The 26,136-nt window shown below is 47.5% G+C and overlaps 1 protein-coding gene across 35 annotated transcripts in view; it reads left to right on the forward strand.

Moving 5' to 3' along the window:
• CLASP1 (cytoplasmic linker associated protein 1) overlaps nucleotides 1–26,136 on the forward strand; it is a 2,584,612-nt gene that overhangs the window by 1,187,673 nt on the left and 1,370,803 nt on the right. For 18 of the 35 annotated variants that reach the window (XM_069616701.1, XM_069616702.1, XM_069616704.1 and 15 more), the window contains one exon: nucleotides 3,640–3,747. The exons of the other annotated variants lie outside the window; for them this stretch is intronic. In XM_069616701.1, coding sequence (XP_069472802.1) covers nucleotides 3,640–3,747 — 108 coding nt within the window. The remainder of the gene's footprint in view (nucleotides 1–3,639; nucleotides 3,748–26,136) is intronic. 35 annotated transcript variants of the gene reach the window in all.

Raw genomic sequence — 26,136 nt, forward strand, 5'->3', positions numbered from 1 at the left:
TACATTTATTTTGAGCAATAGCTTTGATTTCCTTGAACCTCACTGCTCAAATGAAGAAACATTTCAAAGATGAATTGTGATCTCCGATTGGTGCCAATACTTGCTGATGCATGTTCAACAGGGTTCCTTGTGGTAGGTTAGCCCTGTACCACTGGCAACCCCCCCACACCCTTGAACTATTGCCAAAGCACATTTACGCATGCACTCATATGAATTGTGGAGAATTGTAATGTTTACCAGAATGAAAAAGTGTAGAAGATGTGCATGATGCAGCCATTGCCTTATAAATAGAGACGTCTAAGGGTCACTGAAGACTAGTGTTCTGGCCGCTGAGCTCGTGGGGGCAACTGTTACTTTTGTGAAGTGTCATCAGCGTGACTTATCTGCCCCAGTGATTTAGCCCTTGAAGGAACCGGTTTATATGTTACAGTTCCAAGAATAGGTGAGTAAAGTAGGCTATAACTGCAAAATAGTTTAACCTAGTACACATTTCTAATGGATTCTTTTCTCCCATGGACTCCTCATCTATGATATGCTATCTCCAGCGCAGCTGTTCTTTAAAATCTTTTCTGCCTCCTTTGCGGTTGAGTGCGGCTCTGCCTGACGCCTTTATGTACCCTACGCTGGACATGACACCGGGGGCCAATATATATCGAGGCTCCACACTGTGACCAATGACCTCTTTTTCTCTGCACCTTCTGTTCACTTCAGGAACATATGGAGTCTCACAAAGACCTTGCGTTTCAAGTCCAGTGTGGACTTGGTCGACAAATGTCAATTTCCAACCCCCACAAGATCTGTACTGTTTGGAAGAGGAACATGACCCCCAGGACTGTGTTGTCCGTCAATGCATCTGCATGTTCTCCGGGAACTGTAGGCAAAGCTCTTTACATTTTTCCACAGGGAACAAGACAAAATCTTGTTCAAGATCAGAGAGAGCAGACAAGGGGGTCATCTGACTGGTCCTCGCCCTGAAAGGAGCATAAGAAGCAGCAGCACTACAAGACTTCACATTCACTGATCCGTACCTTTCAGCATCACTCATCTTCCTCTTCGAATAAGAGGTTTCACCACTCCAGGGACTCCCAGGAAGTGGCTCCACGGGTACAGATTTCCACCTAATCCTCAACCTGGGAAGAATGGGAGGCTCACAGGATGAATATGCTTGCCATCTTCGCCCAGGTGCCAGAGGTGCCATCAGGACCCACTGCGCTAGGACAAGCCGACAGGGACCCTATGAGTGACCGCAACCGCACACCTAAGGTCTCGGCCACAGCTCCTAGGGGCAATGACCGTCCCTGCACAGGCACACTCCACCTTCGAGTGTCTAGAGATTGCCATCGGCCTCCTCTGCGGCTTCCTGACGGACTTCCTCTGTATAGTATGTCCTGCATCCAATGGTGGCCTTTACAACAAAGATGGAAGAAATCTTTGAGGAGTGTGACCTTATCTCCTTTGAGATAGAACCCCTATGCCCTCGAAAGGTGAGGGACTTCCTAGAGACATTCTATGGTGAGGAGGGAAGGACTGTTGGGTCTGGCTTCTGACTTACAGCAGGCCAGTGGTCTGTATACATCCCCACAGTTGGAGATTTCACCAGTGAGAATTCTGGAAAAACCTCGAGACGTATTCCAATGGCTGATAGCCAAAGTGGTGGAGACACTAGAATGGTCAGCCCCTTCCAGGTTGAAGTTCAATTTGAGCTTTATGAATATACTGGATAAAGTTCCCTCCTAAGGATACCTTAATGCCCTTCTACTAGGCAGTTGAAGTCCGGCACTGGAAGCCTGGGAAAATCCTGCCTTTCTTTGGTCGACTGAGTAATGGCTAATAAACACTGGCCAGCTCCTTCAGACCAAGCTTTTCTTTCCACCCACACCAACCCTCATATAGGGTGGTGGTTCAGGCTGAGACTGCCAATCTGAAAATGTCTGTTTCCTTCTCTCCCTCCGGACAGAGAAAGCAAGAGCCCATTTTTTCTTTAAGGTCACCCTTACAGTGATTTTTCTGGCCTCCATCACTTCTACTAGACTGATAGATGAGCTCCAAACGTTGTCATTTAAACCTCCGTATTTGGTTTTCTCCATTGGGTGAGGCCATCCTCTCTCCCAAATGTAGTGTCCGATTTCCTTCTCTCTCTCAAAAGAACCATCTTACTGTCTTTTTTTTCTATGCCTCACCCTTCTAAGGCAGAGGAACGATTCCATTGGTTGGACCCAGTGCAGACCCCCAGCTTCTACATCTCTCGGACGAGGCAGACCAGGAAGAATGGCTAGCTTTATATTGGTTACACTTGTGCCCGTGCTGGCAGGGCTGTGGCCAAATAGACCCTGTCAAGGTGGTACATCCTCTGGCATTTGGAATGCTGTGATCAGGCTGATAAGGATGGGCTTGAAGATCTCGGGGCTCATTCCACCAGAAGGCTGGTTGCCATCTCTGCTCAGCAAGGTGAAATCCCTGTTCTGGACTTTTGCCAGGTGGCTAACTGAGCATCTCTCCATATGTTTGCAAAGCATTACTGCTTGAATTCTCAGTCTGGACAGGTTGCTTGTTTTGGTTGAGTGGTTCTTCAGAGTTGTCTGGTTTAAGTGGTGTGCTTGCTCTCCTCCAGATCAACATACTGCTATGGGAGTCTGTCAAAGATGAGAAATCTGTTGAAGGAAGGAATCCTTTAGAGGATCAAATTACCCCTTAGTAGTGTTCTTTCTGATGGATGTTCCTTCTACGGATTGCTCATCACTTTCACGACCTGCCCCACTTGGCAGATGGCTAGTACACATTGCTTCTGCAGTCCCTCAGTGTCGATGCTTGGGGAGGGGAGAGGTGGAAAGAAGGTCACGGGGCACAGCGCCTTGTTGTATACTGGCTCCAACATTCTGTCTCACGTGGTGTGCGTAGAGGCAGCTGACTGATCCGACATGGAGCCATGCTGCGCCCTCTGGTGGCGCAAAGGTTTCTGATCAGGTGTGCTGGTGGTGGATTATCTTAGATAAGGAATCTGCCGGCAGGGACATCCATCATAAATAACATTGCCAAGAGGTAATTATTTCTTCTCTCTGCTTTGGGACATCCTCTTTAAGTAGTAATTTGATAGCTGGAGATGATAAAAAATCAAAAGAAAATGTGGACAATGTTCCCTACAGATTATCTCTTCCAAAAACTCTGGTCTAGCTACTTTTGCAATATTTGAAAGACTTGCAGCTGTTCAATGCAGTGCTTTTTCATGTGTAGCGAGAGCATGTCTAGTTTATTAAAGGAGTGTGGCAAGATGCTTGTGTCTAGAAAGTCCACATTCTGATGCTGTGACTGTGTGTTGTTTAATGGTTGGTACCCTCAGAAATGTATACCGAATTTGAGAACATCCTCCTAATCTCTTCTTCTTCAAAATGTATGTTCTTTTTTTGGGTTGGTAGGGGTTTGGTGCCATGCATAGCTAGTGTGGGGATGTAGTCAGTTTACATTATTGCCTGCCTTAAGAGTAGTCATTTATTGTGGGGTTTTTCTGCTCCTTGGGAAAATGAACAGCCATTTGTGTATGTTATTGAGCAATGTACCAGTCCAACTAACATGAGTTTTGCCTCAAAGGGTGCCATCCTTTTAACAAGCCTGTTCAACTTCTCTAATCATGCCACATGCTAGCACGGAGCAGCCGTATCCCTCGACCCAGCATGAGTCAGGGGTGCAGCCGCGATACCAGCCGTGAGAGCAGTCGAGATACAAGCCCTGCTAGGGGCTTTCCACCTCTCGGTGAGTACACACAGATATTGGAGCGTAGACAATGAATGCTCCCTATTCCCTTCTTCCTCACCCACTTTGAATGCCTCTCCTATGATACACTGCCGGGTGTGGTATTCCTGCTTGTCCTCCTTATTCCTTTTCTCCTCTGCCATTTCCTGCATGCTCAGCTTCTGGATTACTTTTTCCTTTCCAATAGAGCACATTTACAGTGGAACAATTTACTTAACGTTCTATCAACACAGCAAGAATTAGGATAGTTTCTACCTAAGCCATATGTCACAACAGTCTACAATTGCATTGTGTATGTGCTTTAAAAACCTCAGTGATCGGATGAGTTCAACTTGAGCATCTATGCAGACCTGTGATTCACTGCTGTACATCCTGATGAGGATTAGCTGATTGTGTTGGCTGGGAAACATTTTTTCTCTATCACAGGAATGTGGTTGGAGGCAGGGTAATTTTTCAGGGCTTCAGATAATGTTTTGGAATTGGAGTATTTTATTCAAATTTCGGACTAAACCTATTTTCTAGGGATTTTACGTTAATTCACTTTTCCAGTGGGGTTACTTTTTAGGTGAGTAAAAATGTATTTTAACTTGGATAGCTTTTTGTAATCCATACTACTTTGCTGTTAGTAATCTATACGTAATTAAATGATGCAAAGTCTGTTCCTGGGTAGCATATTAAATCTGAGTGCTCTGACAAAAGTAACATTTTCCTAACTCAGCTAGCCCTTCTGTCCCTAGTAAACAAACTCAATTCACAAGAAATATGTCTTTTTGAGCTAGCTGTATCTGCTGCTAGTGAAGGGGAGCTGTTTTAGGAGTGTATAGCAAGGTTGCGTTCTGGATTCCAACCACTGAGACCACTCCCTCCACTCTATTTTCCCACACTAAATCACTGAGTGCTTTTTCAAGTTGTCTAACCAGAATGAGGGTACCACCAAACTATAACACATTGCAAAACCACAATTGAAATAAATAACATATTTTCATGTGTGTTAAAAATGGGTTCACAAGACAGGTAAAGTTAAAGATTGCTCTTCAATTTCTTGCCCATCAGCCATGCCACAGTATCAAATAATGTATGAAATAACTTAACTTTGCAAACGAAAAGAATTCTACATTTAACTACCTATGTCCTGATGCACATTCATACCTATAAATGAATACTGAAATGTGTATATGGCAACCTATAAACCTAAACCTGTATTATACAAGCGTGTAGAATATGCCCCATTCAGGGAACCAGGTTCATAGGCTATGTATTTTATTTAAAAGGGGGTTGGGGGGGGGGGGCAGGGAAGAAAATGATAAAGGTCCTACTATGCCTTGTGTCATTCGGATCATGCAGGGGAGGGGGGAGAGCCTGTCAGAGGGAAGGTATAATGCTAGGGTCGGAGGGAAGTGCGTAGCAGATTGAAGGCAAACAAGTGCAAGGGGGAGTAGGAGGGGGAGAAGAGGGCCCCTGTGGCTAAGCAGCAAGTGCTAAGGGGTTGCCAGTTGGGCAAGTGCCAGGGGATGCAGAGAGTGAGACCCACATGCTAAGTGTGAGACCCCACATGCTAAGTGTGAGGACGGGAGTGGACCAGGCTCGGTAGGGACGCACACCATGCAAGGGTAGTCTGGGGGGTGGGGAGGTAGGGGGATTGGGGGGTTGGGGGGCTGGGGGGAGGGGGTTTTCTGGTGGGGTGTAGGGGACCCGGAATGGCAAGTGCAGATTAAGAGAGGTGGTCAGGGAGACCGTGGTGCTGAGGTAGACTGGGCGATGAGGGCCTGGTGCCCTGTTGGACTCAGAGGGGACCAGGCAGCCAATCGGTGCAGCAGAGGGGGGCATTAGCAGGGGAAGGGTGGGGAGAACAGAAAAGAAGGGTCTTGAGAAGCTTCCGGAACTTGGGGAGATCTGGCTCAAGCCTGAGGGGTGGAAAAAAAATCTGATCTGCAGAGAGTTGGTGCTAGAATACTGAAAGGCTCTAGCAGGGAGGTATTGGGGAGAAAGAGTTGGATGTGTAGAGGGGTCCCACGCCCCAGAAAGCCTTGTGGGTGATGCAGAGGTTCTTGAACTTGATCTTTGGAGCCACTGGGAACCAATGGGGAGATTTTAGGACTAGCTATATGCGATCCCTGGGCTTGAGGCCAAGTCTTGCAGGCATTGAGGAAGATGCTGTTGCAGAAGTCCAGTTTAGAGAGGACCAGAGCTCTGGAGACATTGAGTTTCTGAGGGAAGGTGAAGAAAGGGAGAATGCCTCTGAGGAGATGCAGCTGAAAGTGGTCCTTCTTGGCAAGGTCTGCGATGTGAGGAGAGACTGAGAGAGAGGAGTCGAAGATGACGCCAAGGTTTTTAGCCTCACAAGAGGTTGAGCAGAGACCACCCATGGAGGACGGTCAGAGAGTAGGAGGGAATGAGGGAGCAGGGGTCCCATTGAGAAGGATCTCTGTCTTATTGACATTAAGGCAGAGCTAGTTGGCAGTGCATCATGCCTGATCAGCAGTCAGGAATGAGAGGAAGAGGAGGAAGTGGAGGGAAGCTTGAAGGAGAGCTGCGTGTTATCTGCATAACACTGGAAGTGAAGAAAGAAGGTGGAGCTCAAGTGAGCCAGAGGGCCAAGGTAGATGTTGGAGACACAGCGAGAGGATGGAGCCCTGTGGGACGCTGCAGGTGGAGTGTGTGGTGGAGGGGAGGAAAGGGCCCAGTTGAACCTGGGAACGTTGGTCTGGTAGGAAGGAGGTCAACCAGCCCAGTGCCAGGTCCGTCATGCCAAAGGATATCACAGAGCCGATTTATAAGGGTGGCATGATTGACCATATAAAATGCAGAGGAAAGATCAAGATGGATCAGAACGATAGGAGAGTTGGAATCAAGATGTGAAAGGAACTCTTCTCAGGTGTTCAGGAGAGCAGTTTCCGTACCGCTGGATGCTCTGAAGCCAGACTGGTGGTCGTGGGGACAACCACCAGTTTCAGTGTGGTGGATCAGTTGGGAGATGACCAATTTCTCCAAGAGTTTGCCAAATATTTCTTTATCGTCACATTTTTGATTGCAGGGTACCAGTGAGCACACAGTCCATGGTGAGGAACATCTTCACATGGGTTTATTTAACCAGACAGTGGGGAGCCTGGATGCAAAGCTCGGATCAGGATCCAGATCTTCAAGTTAAAAATTCAGCAATTTACTAATTCAATGCATTGCAACCATTGACTCGCTAAATTTCTTTACTTTTTGTAGAATTTAATACAGGTATACAGTTTATTTGTAAGCCTTCTCATATTTGCCAGATAAGAAAGCTGAAGCAGATGTAAAAAGATATTTGCTTATGATCACATAATCCTGTCTATAATTGCTCTTTAAGGGGGTGGGGGATCATTGGCTTTCTATTGAGGAATGCACTTGATAAAAAAATGTGCTTGAAATGCAATTTGGTGGTTATTATAAATGAATCTTGGTGAAGAAAACCCTGTGAAGTGCCTTAAAAAAATGGCTCTGCTTGGTTGCCTTGTAAGCCAATCCTTAAAGTGGGAGCTTTTTCACAAGGATCAATGTTTTATGTTACATGTTTTGTTTGGCAGAAGATATGCATAGCTGCATGTACTTTTATATCTTTCATTCAGCTGCTAAATTATCAAAAATGACTCTCTCAAATTTCCTAATCAAAAGAATCCACATTAATTTGCAGTATACCTAGGCACATTCATATCAATTCAAATGTTCTGCTAGCTTGGGTGCCTATACATATAGACTTTCTCTTCCGCCATACTAAAGTATCAAATATTAACTCTTATTTCCAAATCCTGGCAATACTTACTTAGTTAGCATAATGAATCACATTCATACCTACATACCTGTATATATTGGCATCCATACATGTACAAGTTCAGTTAATTGGATAAAGCACACTGCAGTTAGTCATCGAAAGAAAGGTTTTCTACGCGGGAGAGACCACAATTAGCAATGTAAAGGTGAGCATGTGTAATGCAACAATTCTTTGAAATTTGGCCTAAAAGTCAGTCCTTGGCTGACGCTGGCAGCCTTAGATATAATGTTTCTAATGGATTCCTTCCTCCCATAGATTCCTCATCTTTGATATTCTTTGTCCAGCACCAGCAGTCTTGGAAATTTATTTTGCCAATACTGGGCGCAGTGTGACTCTCTATAGGCTCAATTTAGCACCCAGGTGCAACCTCATGTGGGTTAATTGTTATATGGAAGTGCTGCGCCCATGAGGTCGGGAGGATAGCTCCGGGGCAACGCGTTTGTCTGGGAAGCAAGACCATGCATAGCAACACTGGTTCGAATCCCGGGTTCACACTTAGAAACTGCTCATCAGTATAAAGCTTGTTATAAACAATTATATTTATGACCTCCATTCCTTAAATACATGCACTCCGTATGCTTCTGGATTGCCACTAAGCTACAGCAGAGGAGCTGATCGAAAAGGATGAAATGAAGCAGCAACATAGGAAGAGGTCGTTCTTCCCCAGATGTTTGGAGACCACCATAGGAGTCTAATGAGACTATTCTGCAATGCCTCCAGGCGTCAAAGCCTCTGGTCTGCTCCCCTCTGCGGTGTCTATTAGGACTTCCCTAGAGTACAACCCTCTTCCAAGAGCCCGGTTCCACTACAAGATGTCTGAAATCTTCGATGAGGAAGGGGGATGCCATGCCCTTTGGCTTTGAGCTAGTGTTGTCCGGGAAGTTTTCTACATGGATGATAACATAACAGAGCTGGCTTCTGACTTGCAAGGACCCAGCAGCTTGGACACTTCTCCATAGCTGGATATGTTTCGGCCCCCGGAACCAAGGAGGCATCACTCTGCCCTTCAAAAGGTGATTGCGAAGGAGTTGGAGGCCTTGGGTCTGCCTGCCCCCAGTAGACCTAAAGTCCTAAATGACTGTAAGGATATTTTGGACAATCGCCTTCTAAGGGAGACCCTGCTTCCCTTTATGCTGGCTGTTGATGCACCCCTGTTGTCCCCCTCAGAGAATCCCGCCTCCATGCCTGCGGTAGACAGAGCCCTTGCTGAGAAGCATTGCCATGGCTCCTTGGAGGCAGGATTTGCCATCACTCTGCAGTCACTGGAAAGTTTAGAGGAACAGTTTGTGACGGCAGGCAAGAAGACTACATCTTTACCTTTGCCCCCTGACAGGGAGAGCAAGAAGCTGTATGCCATGAGACATTTTTGCATCAGCAGCCTAGTCTTTGCAGTTGTGTGCCCTGGTTGAGCCCTTGCCAAAAACGCATTTGGCCTGTGGAGTATAGATGAGAGAGGACTTTCCAAACTGCGTGGGAAATTGGAGAGAAGAAACTTGCCAAATTGTGCAATAGGTCCTTAAAAAGGCATGGAAACAGGTTTGAGATGAGGGGGCACGCATGGATGAGGACCTCAGGACTTGCTCCAGAGTTTAGTGAAAACACCTGGATATGTCCTTTGATGGTAGCCATCCTTTGGGGCAAATGCTGAGGAGTGCTTTGCTTGCAGAAGTTTCAGGCCTCCAAGGCCACATCCATTAGGCTAGCTGTTAAGCCTTCTAAGTCTTCTCCGGGGGGTAGAGGGGTCATGCTTTTCAGCCCTTCCCTTCTTTTGCACACCACAACCTGGGTCTAAGGCCCACTGGGAAGCAGCCACAGCAACATCCTCCCCACTAGTGTCGAGGCTGTTGTGCCCAAAGAGGTTGATTTGCCACCTTTGGTTTCCCAACCGCAACCCTGGTTGCTCAATAGCAATTAATTGGACTTTGTCAATCGTGAGCGGGAGCTTTCCCCATCTTTGTCAGAGTATGGCATTTCACCACTTCAGTCACTTGTGCCGTACAGATAATGTCTCAGTTACTGCTTCCCATTTCTCTAGTGCCCACCAGACAAACTTCCTTCTGGCACCTCTTTGCCATCAGACCATCCCCTGTTGGAGGATGTCTGTCTGTTTCAGATAAGAAGGTGCCAAAGAGTTGACGCCCCAGTCAGAGTGAGGGGAGATCTAGTACTCCTTCACTTTTGAATGGATTCCTCCCTCCCATGCATTCCTCAACTTTGATATTCTTTCTCCAGCGTAATCGTCCTTCCAAATTATTTTAGCCAACCGGGGTGCCAGTGCAGTTCTGCTTAACATCTTTGCATACCTAGTGCCAGACATGGTGGTGGCCAGTACATATTGAGGGGCTGCACGCCATGGCCACACTTTTTTTCTGTGACCTCGGTACACTTCAGAAACCCCATTCTAAGTCAGAAACCCCATTCTAAGTCTTTACCTTCAGTGGATTGCATTCTCAGACAGATTCCTCATCTTGATAAGTACCCCTTCTGTGCGAGCTGCTCTTAACATTTTGGCAAGGGTCGCAATGTTTTGCCAGGTTGCTTCATGGGCTTCATTGCACTTTTTTAGTGTTTTCATTTATATCACAAATGAATAAAATAAAATTGGTTTAGCTTCCATTTCCCGTCCTGCTAAGGGCACTGCTTTTGAAGGAGAAATTACTTACCGGTAATGTTCTTGCTAATGGCTTGTCCTCCCATGGATTCCTCATCTTAGATATGTATTCTCCTGCTTTGCAGCTCTTGGAAACTCTTTCCCACTAGGGGGTGTCATATGCACTGGTGTCGATGGCCGTCGAGCCGTCTTCGTGACTGGACTGGATGTGATGTAGATGTGGTTACAAATAGCGCGCTTACCGCCCTGTGACCTCAGTTCCTTTTTTCTTTATGCCCAGCACTCTACTCGGGAACTTTACTTGAGAGAAATATTCAGAAGCAGTTATACTCCTACGTCCTGTGCCCTTTACTCCATAGTGCATGGGCGTTCCTCGCTAGGGACGGGAGACGGAACCTTTCACCAGAAAAATCATCTTCCCCTTTAAATTTAGATGTGCGTGGCAGCAGGCCGGGGAGCATGCGCACCCTTGACTACGCCCAGCGGCCCAACTACCCAGTCCTCTCTTCCGCATCGATTAGAACAGACCGCTTTCACCAGCACTCCTAGGTTAGGCCTCTGGCCTAGTAATTCCATGCGTTCTCCCCCAGAGAAGTACTATTGTCTTCTGTTTTCTAGTCTTTATTCAGATACCTCTGTCCTCTGGCACCACACTCCTCTCCAGTGCATGTTGACGTCAGTGGGCTTCAGCAGGTGTCCAGCCTGTGAGGGGCTCTTCCCTACGTCCGACCCGCCCCACCCCCCCACGCTCTGCCTCCACTGCCTTGGCCCCAGCCATAGCTGGGAGGGCTGTACCATGCTCGTTGGAGGGAGCTCTTCGGAAGGTTGCCTCCAGAGGACTTGAAGGAATTAGTCAAGCACAGGTCCAGGCCCGAGGTAGGGGCACTGTTTCCATCCGCACCCCGCAAAGGCGACTCCTTCCCCAGGAAGCACACAAGCGGAGTAACCCATCAGGTTCTAGTAGCAGTGCAGGTACCGAGCCTGCTTCAGCTACCGGCCGCCAGGATGAGGGCTCGCAAGATCCTACCGGTGATTACGCTGAGGGACCGCAAGGTTCTATTACTGGGTTTGCGATCGAGAGGCTACGCCCTAGTACCGGACAAATGTCGGAGGGGGCGCCTGTATGCAGCATTACCAGCGACACAGCCGAGGGCAATCCGCCTACCAGGCCCCGTCCTGAGGTGCAGGGTAGGCCTCAACCTCCACTGCCAAGAGTCCTGGAAGAGGCCGGGGCAAGCGCCACAACACAGGCACGTGACATGCAGCCTGACAAGATGCCCGCCGGGCCAGACAAAATGGTGGCTCGCCCGACTCCATCGCTCTTTGGGGAGTAGGCAGGGGAACGAGTTTCCAGGTGGGACAGGTCTTCAAGGGGCACGTGGCCAACGCTGTAGCGTTTAGCGACGCAGGGCAGATACACCCCGCAATCAGCGAGGCAGAGTGTGGCCAGGTCACAGCACCCTAAGGGCCCTGCGCCCATGTCCGTGCCACAGAGCTTTCCACCGGCCTGTGAAGACAGATTTTTTTAAACATTCCTGACTCTTATGAGGTCTCCCAGATGGGCATCATCCTCAAGGATTTGATCAGGGGCATGCTCCCTCCTGTTCTGCCGCTAGCACCCACAGCCACTCCGCTCTTGGTCCCAGCACCTCCGGCTCTGATGCAGCACCAGCTGCCCACGCTACTGCCCACTACACCGGCTCCCATGCCTCTGACAGTCTCGGCCGCCCCTTATCCTCAGCAGCTGCCGGCTCCGATCAGTACGCCACAGCACCCAGCACTCCTCCAGCTGCACCTGAACACCAGGACACATTCGTGGACACGGGTGAGGAGGAGACCCCGACATGCCAATTTTGAACAAGGCCTTTCATGACTGGCTAGGAGGCCTGGCCGAGTACTTGGGGCTTCCACAGCCTGAGGTGTAACAACCAGAGGCGGGGGTCTTGGCAGAGGTCCTCACTCTATGCCCCATGGCTAGAACGGGGTTTACAATGCAAAAGGGCGTGGTGTCACTTGGGGAAAAAAGGATGGCTTAAACCTCATTCGACACAGCCTACCAACTGGCGCCTCCACGCTAAGTTTAGGCAGATGGGGGGTCGGGGGGGCCTCTTCCTGTTGGCACACCCCCAGCTACACTCCTCAGTGATCGCCGAAGCTTCACTCTACTCCAAGCCACAATCGTCCTCGGCTACATCAGCCTCTGCACTCCTGGGTAAGGAGAAGATCCTGGAAGCATAAAGAAAGATCTATTCCAACGCTTCCCTTCATCTTAGTCAGCCCAATGCGGATGCTATGCTCGCTGCTGTCAACCAAAGGCACTGGCGGGAAATGGCACTTCCTGTGCAGAGCCAGGCGCTCTTCAAGGTGGGGCTGGCGGAAGCTAAGATTGTAGCGCAGGACATAATGGAGTCCACGGTGTCCCACATTGACACCACAGGTCTTGCCCTTTGCATTGCTACGGACATGAGAAGAACGGCCTGGCTACGGGTGACCAAGTTCAACCCGGATGTCCAGGAGCGTATACTGGACCTTTCTTTCGAGGGTAGTGATCTGTTCCATTCCACTACGGACGAGGAACTTGATGAGAAGAACAGTTTTCAGACTGCCAAATCCTTATCCATCCTCACTGAGGCCACTCCCAAGGCATATAGTCCGACGCACCAGCGCTCAGACAAAGGTCAGTCTTTTGGATGTTCCCGAGGCTTCCAGGAAAGATGGTCCAGGCAACCAGACAGATCCCAGAGCCAGCACCGGCGCAAGAAGCACAAGGCGGCGTAAAAAGTTTTTTTCTTCAGTCCCCCTCATCAGCCCAAGCCTCAGAGGGCAAAAAGGCATGACACGGCCATCCGGATCCACAAGTCTCCAGTGGGGGGCAGGCTTGCCTTTCACTCACAATGCTGGCGTGCAAGGTTCGCGGACACCTGAATCCTCTCCGTAGTATCGACAGGCATCTGGCTACCTATCCCTGCTTCTCCTCTCTCCTCCCCTCTGCTCCCACAAATTGAGACAGCAACTCTGTTGTCAGAAATTTGCTTGCTCTTAGAGAGTCAGCCAGTGGAGGAAGTACCAGCCTCCCAACGGGTTTTGGGCTTCAATTCACGGATTTTTGCCATACCCAAGAAGAACCAGACGGGCCTGAGAGTTGTTGGACCTTTCCATCTTGAACCTTTCCCTTTCTCTTCAAAAGTTCAAGATGGTTACCCCAGCGCTCATAGCAGAGACATTGTGCACGGGAAGGATGCCTACCTACACGTCCCGATCTGGCAGCCCCATCAGTCCTTTCTGCGTTTCAGGATCATGGGTTTTCATTTCCAATACAAGTTTCTGCCCTTTGGCCTCAGTTCGGCCCCCAGGGCTATTAGAAGCCTGATGAACGCGGTGGCAGCCCTGCTCAGGGCCCAGGGTCACCAAGACTTTCTATACCTAGGTGACTGGCTTGTCCAGTCTAAATCCACCTCGGCATAGAAGTTGGAAGATTTTTGCATCAAAATAATGCAGGTCTTAGAGAAAGTGGGTTGGCCTGTTCTCTCTTCCTCCGGAAAGACCACCACCGAGCCCACTGCACCCGACAAAGCCGGCAGGGACTCGACTCACCAACCATCTTGTGTTCCTAAAAACCTGAGAGGTGAAATCCTCGATTCGAGGACTGTCAACGCTATTGGTGGCTGATGCGTTCTTCGTTCCATCGATGTCACAGAAGATACCATCAAAGACAATGGAGGATCTCTCAAGTAGATTCATTCCAAAATCTAGGTATTTTATGTCATCTTTTGAGGATGTTGTTGGTGAGGATGACTTCCTGTCCCCTTTCAGGATGTACCCATTGGCCTTAATCGACCATCCTGAGGAGTTTCAAGAAGAGTCTGTCTGATTAAGCCTAGGGCCGGCATGACGCAAGTGGCATGGACACTTCTCCTGAGGTGGAATTCCCACAGGGAGACCCTAGACCCTATACTTACGTGGCATATAGGAGAATGACTAAGGTGCCTTAGGTTGCCCCCTCCGCACAGCCTCACCTGGTGACGTAGCGGAATACGACTTGATTGACTTTCTAGACAAGGGCACAGCCGTTGAACCTGTCCTTCACTTACATAATGCCATAAAAAAATCTCCTAATTGAGCTATGGAAGACTGGGCCAGCAGCCAACAAGGATTTTGGCAAGCTGTACAGACCAGCCTCATCTGATCCAGAATTTCTAACCAGTAAAGGTTGTGACTGTGAGTAACAAGGCAAGCACTTATCCATCTTCAACCCCTGACCGTGATGACATGTCTTACGATGCTTTAGCAAAAAAGCGTATTGCCTCTGGCAGAATGGCGCTTAAAGCGTTTAATGCTTCATGTGCACTGTCAAAATATACACATATGCTTTGGTCTGCTTGGGATTCGACACAGCCGATTGTGTCAGGAGATCTATGGCAGCGAGTTCCGTCATGTGACGATTCGCCTGGCTAAAAGGTTGGGTTTGCGCAGGACATCCAAGCAAAGTTGCTTGACATGACCTTTAACGGCACACATCTCTTTGGACAAAAGGCAGGTGACAGCCTTGAAAACTTGCAGGTGTCCCAGGCTGCAGTGAAGTCCTTGGGTGCGCCGATAATTCAGTCTGCTAATCTTTCCACTCAATGGAAGGGCAAGGTCCGACAGTTGTTTCTCCCGACCTTCCACCAGTAGAGGAGTTAAGACACAGTTTGCTTCTGTCTCCGTCCCCTCCAGAGGTGGGCACTTCCGCAAAACCTCTTTAAGGACTTCTGCAACACTACACCTCAACAATGGTACGTTATTACTTCAGACACATGAGTGCTTCAGGTTGTCTCCCAAGGTTACTGCTTCCCATTTTTAAAGCATCCCTCTGGCCAGACCACCCCCTGTTCCAGACCCACTGCTCCAGCAAGAGGTTTCCTCTCTTCTGGAGAAGGTCGCCATAATTTGTACCTATAAAGGAAAGGAGCAAGGGGTGGTACTCACACTATATTCTTTAGTCCCAAAGGAGGACAGAGGTCTGCAACCCATTTTGGACCTGAGGTGCTGGAACAAGTTCCTCAGGAAAGGCCAATTTAAGATGGTAACACTCTTGCAGATCCTCCAGTCAAGCAACTACACCTGGTCTGTGACCTCAAAGTGGTGCTGGCCGCCCTGGCCCACAAACCTTTTGAGCCCATGGCATCAGTGGACATCAGGCTTGTTGCCATCAAGACGGCGCTTCTGAGCAGCCTCAACTCAGCGCGAAGGATTAGTGAGATCCAGGCCCTGGTGGCATCGGAGCCATATACCACATTCCACCGGGACAAGGTGGTGCTTAGGAAGCACCTTTCATTCCTCCCTAAGGTAGTGTCATTCTTACACCTTAACAAGGAGATAGTACTTCCAACATTCTTCCCAAATCCCAAGAATGAGTGTTATGGACAATTCTCATAAATGTGCTAATTCCCTTCACCTTAGAGACCCCCAGCAACTTTGCTGGATTTTGAGGACTTGATTTCTTTACCTGGAAAGAGTGAGCCTTTTTCCCACTCATGTATTTTGATGGGTTTTACTTTTGTGTTCTTTGATTATGGAGTTTTAAGATAACTCCATAGGCATCTTTTCATGTGTGGATGTCTTTTTAGACTTCCCAAAGGTTTAAATACCTTCTCTGGGATAAACTGTTTCCCAGAGAATGTAAGGCTAAATTGAGTTTACTAGTCTTTTTAAATTCCTAGACCCAGCACACACTATCTTCCTATAGAGTGCTGGAGTGGTTACCTAGTAACCACTGTGTCTAGAAACTCTTGTAGCAGTCAAATGCTACCCTTTTCTATCGGAATGGCTGGTGGCAGTGGTTTTACAACAAACTACCATGATTTTTCCATACCGCGAACACCGGTAGCTAAAAATCACGTGAGCCATGTTTTTCAAGATGACGCCTTAAGCCCCCTTCGTTTAAACAGGTCCCAGTCTACTTTTTTTCGCCATTTCTTTTTGGAAAGGTCCATCTAGAGTTTGTCTCTGCACGGCAAACTTGGTTTGGTCCCTTTGTTTCTATGCCTTTCGGGGGCTTCAGGACTGAAGACCGCCTCTGGCGTCTGAGTGTCTTGGGTGCGCAGGAAGTGAGGGAGGTGCCCAAAACTCCATGTCTTTAGTCTCCTAGGAGACCCAAATGCACTCTGGCGTGATTGGCTGGCTGACTGTCCGGCAAGGACAGCCACCATGCTGGGTGAGTGGTAGCTAGGCTGGAATGAAAGGGAGAAAACTGTTTAAAAGGTGAGTTTCTTGGACTGGAAAGCAGAGTTACCCACTGGAACGAAAGAACTGAAGATGAGCTGGAAGAGAACGGCTGCTGCAACTCTTGAACCGTTGGTTTACCCGGTGAAGCCCTGCTGCAGGTCTGAATCGCCAAGTTCATCTCGACGGAGAAATCCCTTCAAGGACGACTTCTTCCTTTGAGTTGGTGGGATCAATCAACTTGTAAGCCACCTGGATAGCGTTCTCGGAGCTGGTTAGGATTAACCAGGGGAAGGACATCAGCTTGTGTGCTTGATGACAGCTACTCGAACTGAAGTGACTCCATTTTGTCCGCGTTTTTTGACGATCCCGTGTAGTGCAGGAGTCCCCGACGTCCTCCCTCTTGTCCTCACGACTGAGGCTCAGCAACAGTGAGATCTGCAGGAACTGCCAGGAACCAACGTCTTCTGCTGCCTCTTGTTCTTCATATTAAGGTACTGTGCCAACCCGGTTGAGAGAACTTACCTCTCGCAGTGAAAGTTCATGGAACTTTCCCAACTTGCAGGCCTAATCAGCTTGTGACCCAACATATGATTCTTTTTCATACAAACTACTTCTGAGAACATTGGCCAAAGACTTTACTACAAGAACTGCTCTTTACTATCCAAGACACTAGTCCATTGACTTTGGCCCAGGCCTATTGAACTAAATCGAGTCCTCTAGTGAACTGAAACTGCACTGCTTAAGAAAGTATTTGTGATCTATTCTATTAACTTGTGCCTTTTTACTCCCATTCAAAGTAACTGAAATGCCATTTTGCTTTTATTTCAGGGGGAGCCTAATTTACTCAAACGTATTGGTTTGGTATTGAAGTATATTTGTGTATAATATTAAGATGCCTCCTTCTAGTGAATGTTTTCTAAATGATTGTGTAATAAATTAATAAGTGTTTTACCAAGAAACCTTGAGTGGGTCTACTTATACCACTGTGATTGTATGACCTCTGTGCAACCATTTGTACTTCCCTCTTGAGATAAGCCTGGCTGCTCAGCTCGCTACCACAAAATGTGCAGTACAGACTTCTACGAAAGGTTGGTTTTTGCTTACACCTGTAGTCCTAATGGTATGTGGTGGTCCCAGAGGGTTCTGCATGCAATTCTGCCTAACACTGGTGGCAAGCGGTGGGATAAAGTATAGTTGTTGAATTGAGAGTGCTGCACTTATTTTTGTTCAAATAACCTTTACAAGGCTAAGCACCACTAGAAAAGCAATTGTTTTAAAATGCCAAATATGGATAACTTCAAACAGGAAGCCCTGATCATTCTAACAGTAGATAAACTGAAAGAGATGTGTAAAGTCAGGTCTCTCTCTGTTAAAGGCAAGAAAAACGAATTGATTGGGAAATTGTTTAATCATCAAAGACTGTGAGGTAGAGCTATAACCTCTGCCCTCTCAGCAAATGTGGATAGTATTGATGAGGATAATGATTCAGAGCCTAACTCTAATGTTATTGATGAGCTAGAAGAGTCAGAGGAATCTCAGGATGTGAGCCCCACAGCACACCTACCTGCTTTAGGCCCTCAGGCTATAGCCACAGGGACCCAACCAGGTCCAGTACGGAATCCAGAATTTGTCTCTATTGAAAAAATGAGACTTGAGTTAGAGTTCAAAAGGCTCCAAATCCAAACTGAAAGTAAACATTAAGAAACAGCTTGGTGTTCCAGTCCTAAGAAGCCTTGCATGCCTAAAGAAACTTTGAGTATGTATGAGGTGAGACTTGATATTTTGGATTGCTTGGCGGCTTTTGAATATAACTGTGATTCAGGGTTTCACAGGGAATCAGTTGATTCCTTGGCTTTTGTCTAGTGTTAGGCAGAAACCTGTGCAGTTCCCTTAGGGACCACTGCAAAAGATTTAAGACTACAGGTGTTGGCAGTAAACCCACTTGGTAGCAGTCTGTACCACCCAGATTTACCTGGTAGCTGTGGCTGAGCAGTCAGACTTCCCTCAAGAAGAGTTAGGCAGTATGCAAAGTATACTCAATAGGCACTCAGATACAATAATACAAGCAAACACTGACCAGAGCTTTGGTATCAACGTATATAATTATTTATTTAAAAGCACACAGTTGAAACACTCCAGCACTCTTATTGTAAAATATTCTAAACACAGTTACTATTATGATATATACACCCCTTTTTCCCTATTAGAAAATCACAGTAAAACACCACTTATTTTCATACAGAGGTGAGTGCTTAACTAGATTGCACTCTAATAAGTTTGTGAAAAGGGGGGGGGGAGGGACAGAATATGAAAAGGTACACCATTCTACGATTCCAGAACACTGTTAGCAAGGCAGAGAGCAAAGAGTCACTGGTGAGCCAAAGTACAAAGGCTGGGCCCACTCTTAGAGAGAGCAGAGCACAAATGCGCCCAAGATCACAGTTACACTAGGCTTAGAAAGTCTTGCAGAGGGTTCAGAAAAGCGTTTAGAGAGGCTTAGAAAAGTTTAGCCAAGGTGTCCCAGGCTAACCCAGGTTCGAGAGCCGGGGGCTAAATCTACCCCGTACAGTCGGTAGCAAGGGAAGCCAGGCGGGACACGGTACCTTAAGTGGGAAGGATCCTCCAGCGGTGGCAGTTGTTTCTGGTAGTGGGTGCAAGTTGCGTCGTCGTCCAGGGGAAGAGAAGATCTCGACTTGGAGGAAAGATGAAGGTCGTTGTACTACCAGGGCAGAAACCAGCCGCAGAGTTTTCCGGTTAAAGGTGGTACCTTTTTCTCACGGTCGTGGTAAAACGTGGTAGCCCGGTTGCCGGGGTGCTTGGCACGGGCAAGGCGGCCACGAGGTACGTCGGGAAAGCGAAAAGACGGTGAAACTGGTTATCCCCACCAGTTAAAGGAAGAAGACTCTCCGGCGGGAGATCTCCTCTGTCGTTGGGAAAAAGTGGTGAGACGGTCCAGCAGGGCTCCACCGGTAGTGGTGTCGTGGCAGGTCGGCTCAGCTTCTCCCTCGTCGGATTCTTAGGTCCTGTGGCGACTTCTGAAGTTCCAGTCCCCAAAGCCCTGCTTTTATGCAGCAAACCCCCATTCACTCAGCTTAGCTGTCACTCAAACATGCTAAGTGGTGAGCCGGCCGGCTCACCACTTGGGCCAATCAGGACAGAGTGCGACTTGAGTTGCCTAGGCAACTCAGTCCAGGGTGCCTAAATTCCCCTCCACCCCGCCTAAGTACCCCAGACATAGTGGCACCACTTTGGAGGGCTTCTGTGGAGAAGCCCGCCAAAAAGTGGAACAAAGGGCTCGACTTGGGTTGGAGTAACAGAAGAGAACACAAACGCCATTTTAGAATCAAGTTTTGGCAAAAAATACCAACCGGAGAATTAATATTAATGAAATAAACCGGCGGTATGTTCGAGGCTACCGTAAATAATTAAATAAAGATAGTAGCCTAAAACAATGGGAAATCCCATAGGAACATATTCGTGGTTGAATATAAAAAGTAGTATCCACTGCCACCAGTCAAAACTCGATCAGGGGGGACGGAGAAGTGCCCCCTCGACTAACAGACCCTGGGGCAATCGAATTGCCCCAGCCAGTACGTCCACAATATGATGGTTGGTACTGGTTCTGTTCAGAATTTAAGACTAGTAAAGTCAATGGTGACTTTACATGCCCTGGGAGACAGTAGTCAGTCCCAGGGTATGGAGTCTATACTGGGGGGTCACTATGACACCCCTGTGTTACTGCACTGAGGGTGCTGTGTAACACATATCACAAAAACACATGAAACCCTATGGAGTAAAAGACCCCATAGCCCATTAAACACTTCTAGATCCAAAGAAACACACTCAAATCATGTCCAAGAGTGAGGGTAAAAGAGTCTCACTCTTGGCAGGAGAAAAAATAAACCCCAAAAAATCCAGCAAAGCTGCTGGGGGACACACTAGGTTAGGAAATTCAGCCTAAACAGAGAATTCTGCCTAACATCTAGGCTCCCCCAGGTTGCAACTGATGCTGTAATGGAGGTGGGGGAACTTGAAAGATTGGAGTATGAAAATTTGAAGCTAGCTTTGATAGCTAGATTTGGCAAAACTCTTTCTCAGTACCTTAAGAGGTGTAGGACCCTCAAAAAAGCATGAATGTACCCCTTGTGCTACCTCGGGGTGTGAATGTTTGAAGAATTTAGATGGTTGGGTAAAGGGTTACAGAGTTAACACTTTTGAAGGAATGAGAAATCTAATGTTGTTAGAATCTATTTTTGATGCCTGCTCTCCTGAGCTGAGACAGCACTTGGCTGATTCTTAGGAAATTGATCTAAAGAATTTAGCTGAGGGCTCAAGCTGGCATATGCAGTTGTAATCGATGCGCTAGTAATCGAGCCAGTATTTTATTATCGGCATTTACCACCGAAAGTCTGTATGAAGATCTTTCTGGTGTTTTAGTAAGACAGTCACAAGTCGGATCGCATGGATTCTGGAAGTAAGGCCCTATGCAAAGCAGACTCGTATATGCCTATGAGGTGAGGGACAGGCTTGTCCGCAAACTCCTTATAAAACTGAGCTGTTAAGTGGTCCAACCCCGGGGCTTTATTATTATGTAAGGACATGATCACTTTATCTCTTCCACGGTTAGTGGGGTGTTTAATAGTATAGCCTGTTCGGGAACAAGTCACCCCAGAGCAACCTGGTTGTTGGGTAGAATTTCTCTGTACTGCACCTTTCCTTCCATCTTTATGGAACCCCCAAACCTTTTGCTTTTATTTTTGAATCTGACCTGTATTTTTAGCAGTGCAGTGAAGCCTTAAGCTTCACTACACTGGCCTTTGCTTGTATGTTATGGGGAAACTGATGTCCTTCAGGCTGTCAGTACTGGGAAACCTTGTTTCCCTTAGTAGTGTTACTGTATTCCTAACTTTGGTTACTTTTGTATCACTTGTGGTAACTTTTTTATCTTTGTACATTGCAGCTTACACTGCAGTACAACGGGTGCATTTTTGTTTTGCCCTAGACTAACACTCGGAGGATTTTTGGTTACTCTAGGTGTGCTAAATGGATAGGCTGGTGGCAGCAGTGACTTTTCCCCACTTTTTAGCGATTTTCATTTGACTTTGTTTGGCTACTTACTGTGGCTACTGCTCAAACATGGCCGTGACACAAGATTTTTCGCCTGTTCTTTTGCCATCTTGTCTTTTAGCCTTCTTCCTGGCCTTGGAGTCCAGGAAAATCCTTAACGACTTCCAGTGCCCGGGAAAGCAGGAGCTTTTGGCGGGCTACTGGAGGGCTGTTTTTTTTTTGCTGGTAGGATGTGGGCTGGGTCTGTCTGACTCCAATCCACAAACTGGTTTCAGTGTGTCTGAGTGGTATGCATGAATGTTCCCGCCAGTGATCCTGATTGGACCACTGCTGGTGTGTGTGTATGTGGGCTAGTCCTGCTATTGGGAGTTTCAGCTCTTACCTGGCTTTCAGGATAAGAGGACCCCTGCACCCATTCTTCAGAGATCTTGGAAAAACCTGAAGGAGCCAAGTATCCTGTCCAGCTATGAGACCCGCGAAGAAACCTCAGACCTGACTGAAGGAGGCCGGGCAACCAACTTCTGCTGCTGTCCTGGAGGAGCCCTGTCTTGCTCTTGAGCTTTAGAAGTCCTGCGAAGGAGCTACGACCCTTGGAGTGGAGGGACCATCCATTCCCGACGTCTGCTCGGTGCCCTGCCAAGGGAATCCTTCGGAAGTGCCCTGGAACCGTCCTGTGGCTGACCAGATCTGTTTTTGGGCTACTGTGCTACTGGCGTCACTGTACCGAGTTTCGGCCTGAAACTTGTGGAATCCCCAGCTGGCCATACAACACTAACTCCTGCAAGATTTCGGCTTCCTAGCATTAATGGGACCCGAGATAGGAGTAAAAGCCCTGCTGCTGAGTCCTTTTGCGTCGCTGTGCGCAGTGACCACCGCTGGAAAATTGCTTAACTGACCCGAGTCCAGTCCTGATAGGGGTGCTTTATCGGGTTTTTCTGCATTCTTCGACTGAGAGTCCTTGCAACAGTAAGACACCAACCGGAGATCAGCTCGGACCTGCAACCCCAGGGAATCGAGGACTGTGGCATTTCGTGGGAAAAGCAACATTGGACACTCTTCCTTTGCTCTGCCAAGTCTGGAGAAGAATGGTGGTAACGGGGGTAAGTTATAGAGTTTCTAACCTACCCCTATACTCCCATTATAAGTCAATGGGCTTATAATAAAGCTTATTTCTAACACTTTTGGCTTCACCATTGCTTGCTTGTGCAAGACATCTGACTGTTGGGGCTACTTTTGGGCATTAGTCTAACTTCAACCTTAAGACCCCTTCACTGGGCCCCACAGACCCTACCTGCATTTGTTCCTGCATCATAAGTTCTGTGCAACTGTATCCTGAACTATTGGGCACAAGGCCCCAGGCAACTTAGGGCTGGACAATTTTACTTAGGGATCATCTCCGTGGAACTTTTTGTGCATAATACTTGCCTAACCCTTCCTTTGTAGGAGTTTGATTTGTATTATGCCCTATAACAAAGTGAATGTATATATGTATTTAGTTTGATAGTGTTGTGCGGTACAGTACATCTGCCTGCTTGTAGTCATTTTTCTATAGTGTGTTTTGGCCATAAATGAATAACTATTTTTATACATCATGTCTAAGTGTAATCTGTGATTCCCATTGTGTGAACTCATTGTGGACCCTTTAAAAGCTCACCCCCTCTGGAGAATTTAGCCTAGACCGCCTGTAACTGCTACCTACACTGGTTTGGCTACAGCTTCCCAGAGTTGTTCCTGTCACAATATAGGTTGACCTTCTACACATCTGTCCACCAGGCCAGAGTATACACAATTAGTCCTAAAACTAGTCCAAAAATGAACTTATCAGTGTTGTCTGTTGTAGACCCAGACATATAAAGGGATCCATAGTAGTCCCGGAATATCTTGTTTATGTCTGCATCTCTTACTACCTCGCCTGACCTTTTTTCAAATCTTTTTATTGTGGATTTCAAAAGCAAACGGCGGAAAGTCAGAATCACATCAGTGAAACTCATAGTGCGCACTTGATAACAAAGTCTGAACAGTTCTCACCGTTACGCTCAGCAGATTAATTTGAAATTTACGACAAACTCCCTCACCACCCCTTTGCCCCACTCCCGATAACCTCCCTGCCCCCCAACCCACAGCACCTTTCTCTCATAGTCTCTGAGCAGTGCGTCTCTCGCGGATTCGCGTCCCAAAGTTATATCCCGTACAACAAGTTTAGGAGCCCCAAAGCTCGGACTCTGCGGGGCATGCGCAGCCCTTGTTCGTGTCTTCAATATATTGTAGAAGAGCTTCCCATTTCTTGAAAAAGGATGTTGGTGTATTGTGCAGCATACAAGTCATTTTTTCACAGATAAGTCGCCACATGCCTCTTAAACAGTCATCCAGTGTAGGAATTTGCGGGGATCTCCACCGAGCGGCTATGGTGTTTCTGACCACAATTAGTATCACTAAGTAGCTGTATCGAATGTCTTTGGCAGCTTGATATTTTGATCTGTTGTGGCGACCACCACCCCAGTAAGCAGAGTTCTGGAGTGCAGGGAAGCAGCAGATTGGTTCCCTGCTTGAGAGTATCCATCACATCTTCCCAGTATGGTCTCAGCTTGAGGCAGTTCCACCATATATGTATTTACAAGCCTGGCGCTCCGCACCCCGCCAACATAGCCCCGAGTCATTGGACCCAACGTGCGAGCCCCTGACTGGGCAAATGTACCACCTTACTAGCATCTTATAGTTCTGTTAAGCATGCTTTGCACTTACTGTCATTTTCGTGGCCCCCTTCCACATTTCACCCCATTGCACTCACTCTATCACATTATATAGGTCTCTATGCTATCCTCTCGCATAAAACGGCAGTTTGTCCAGCCTCTGTAGATTGAGACAGCTATATAGTTGATATCAGGCAGGTCGAGGCCCCCGGGGTAAGAACCAGCCTTTCAAATGCAGTAAGTGGTTGTGTGGCTCCTCTTTTGTTACTTCCCTGTAGGACCAAGTGTTGCAGTTGCAGGTATGTGAAATCGTTCTCTTAGAGACCCCAAAGGTGTCTTTGCACTCCAGAAAGGACCTGATGTTACCCCCCCCCCCCCATGTGTGCAACCTGCCAGGCCCTGAAAACATTATCATATGCAGTCTGAAGGTACTGTTGTGGTGAATCAGAGTGGCTGAGCCTGTGAAAGTTTTTGGGTCTAGTCTCTCCGTAATCACATCCCAAACTCCAAAGGTAGTGGATGTAGAAGGTTGTTCATACAGTCCCCTAGGGCGGTCCCAGCGTGGAATGCACAACATATATCGCAGGGGCCTGCCCGCCACCAGCTCCTCCACGGTTTCATTGAGAGTGGATCAAGCCAGTCTCTCAAAATCCTCAACTGCACTGCTTGATAGTATTTCCGAAGATTTGGGAGAGCTAAACCCCCTTCCACCCTTGGTCTGTATAATTTTGAAGCCTAGCTGGTCGGTTTTTCTAAACATAAGTACTTAGATCTATCTACAGTGTTTCCAACACCTTCCTGTGAACCATTATAGGGAGGGTTTGGAATAAGTACAAAAGTTTAGGTAGCATTCATTTTTATTACTGCAACTCTGCCCAACAGAGAGTACTTGGGTCCTCCATTTGAACAGGTTGCCCTTAATTTTGCCTATGGGCCTGCAGGTAGTTTGCATGATACAGATCCCTTGCTCGTGCTGAGTCATATACCCAGACACCGTGTGGCCTTGGTTGCCCACCTAAACAGAAAAATGCCCCTCAGATACTGCACTCGCTCACTTCCCAGGGAAATATTCAGCACTTCACATTTATCAAGGTTTATCTTACATCCGGAGATTGCCCTATAACTTTCTAAGAGATCTAGTGTCTGCGGGAGCGGCTACTCCGGATTTGATAATGCTAAAAGAATATAGTCTGTGTACAGTACCACTTTATGCCCTGTCCCTGCATAGCTGATCCCATGAATTTCCTTCTGCCTATGATTAGTTATGCTAGTGGTTCTATGTAGAGTGCGAAAAGCAGGGACACCAAAGGGCATCCCTGTCGTGTGCCCCTGCTTACCCGGAAGCCCTAAGAAAGTCAGAGACTGTATCACCTTTAAAATCCTCACTACCACACACAAATGCATTAACCTTATCACGCCCTCCTACCTTTCAGACTCACTATCCAGATCTATCTCAGTTAGGCCCACCAGAACATGCTACACCAATCAACTCACTGTTCTGCGCATCAACAGAGCTAAAGCAGGAGGGATAGGCTTCCCATACTTGGCCCCGAAGCTCTGGAATGCTCTCCCCATTCCCCTCAGAGCAGAATCCTCACTCCCGGCCTTTTGAAAAAACTTGAAAACGGCCCTCTTTAACTAGCATCTCTTCAATGAACCACCTTCTTAACCTCCACCTCACTTTGTCTATGTAAACTGTCACATACAAAAATGTACAAAAAATGTCTATTTACATGTAACCAAGATCTGATCACTCACTGTAACAAGCACCACGATGCCCTTGGGCTGTTGCACGCTCTACAAATATGAATAAATAAATAAAGTTGCCCATTCACTGCATCCTTTCCCGTTGGAGCGTGGATAGTGCAAAGACTCCCTTTGTGAACTGTATCCCCAGCCCAAATTTATGTAGCACCGCAGAGATAGCACCATTGCACCCAGTCAAATGCCTTTTTGACATCAAGGTCCACTAACATGGCCGGGATCTTCTACTAATGTGCAATATCAATGAG

Source organism: Ambystoma mexicanum, chromosome 9, assembly GCF_040938575.1.
Source record: "Ambystoma mexicanum isolate Mex_15411 chromosome 9, UKY_AmexF1_1, whole genome shotgun sequence".
NCBI classification, from domain to species: Eukaryota; Metazoa; Chordata; class Amphibia; order Caudata; family Ambystomatidae; genus Ambystoma; species Ambystoma mexicanum.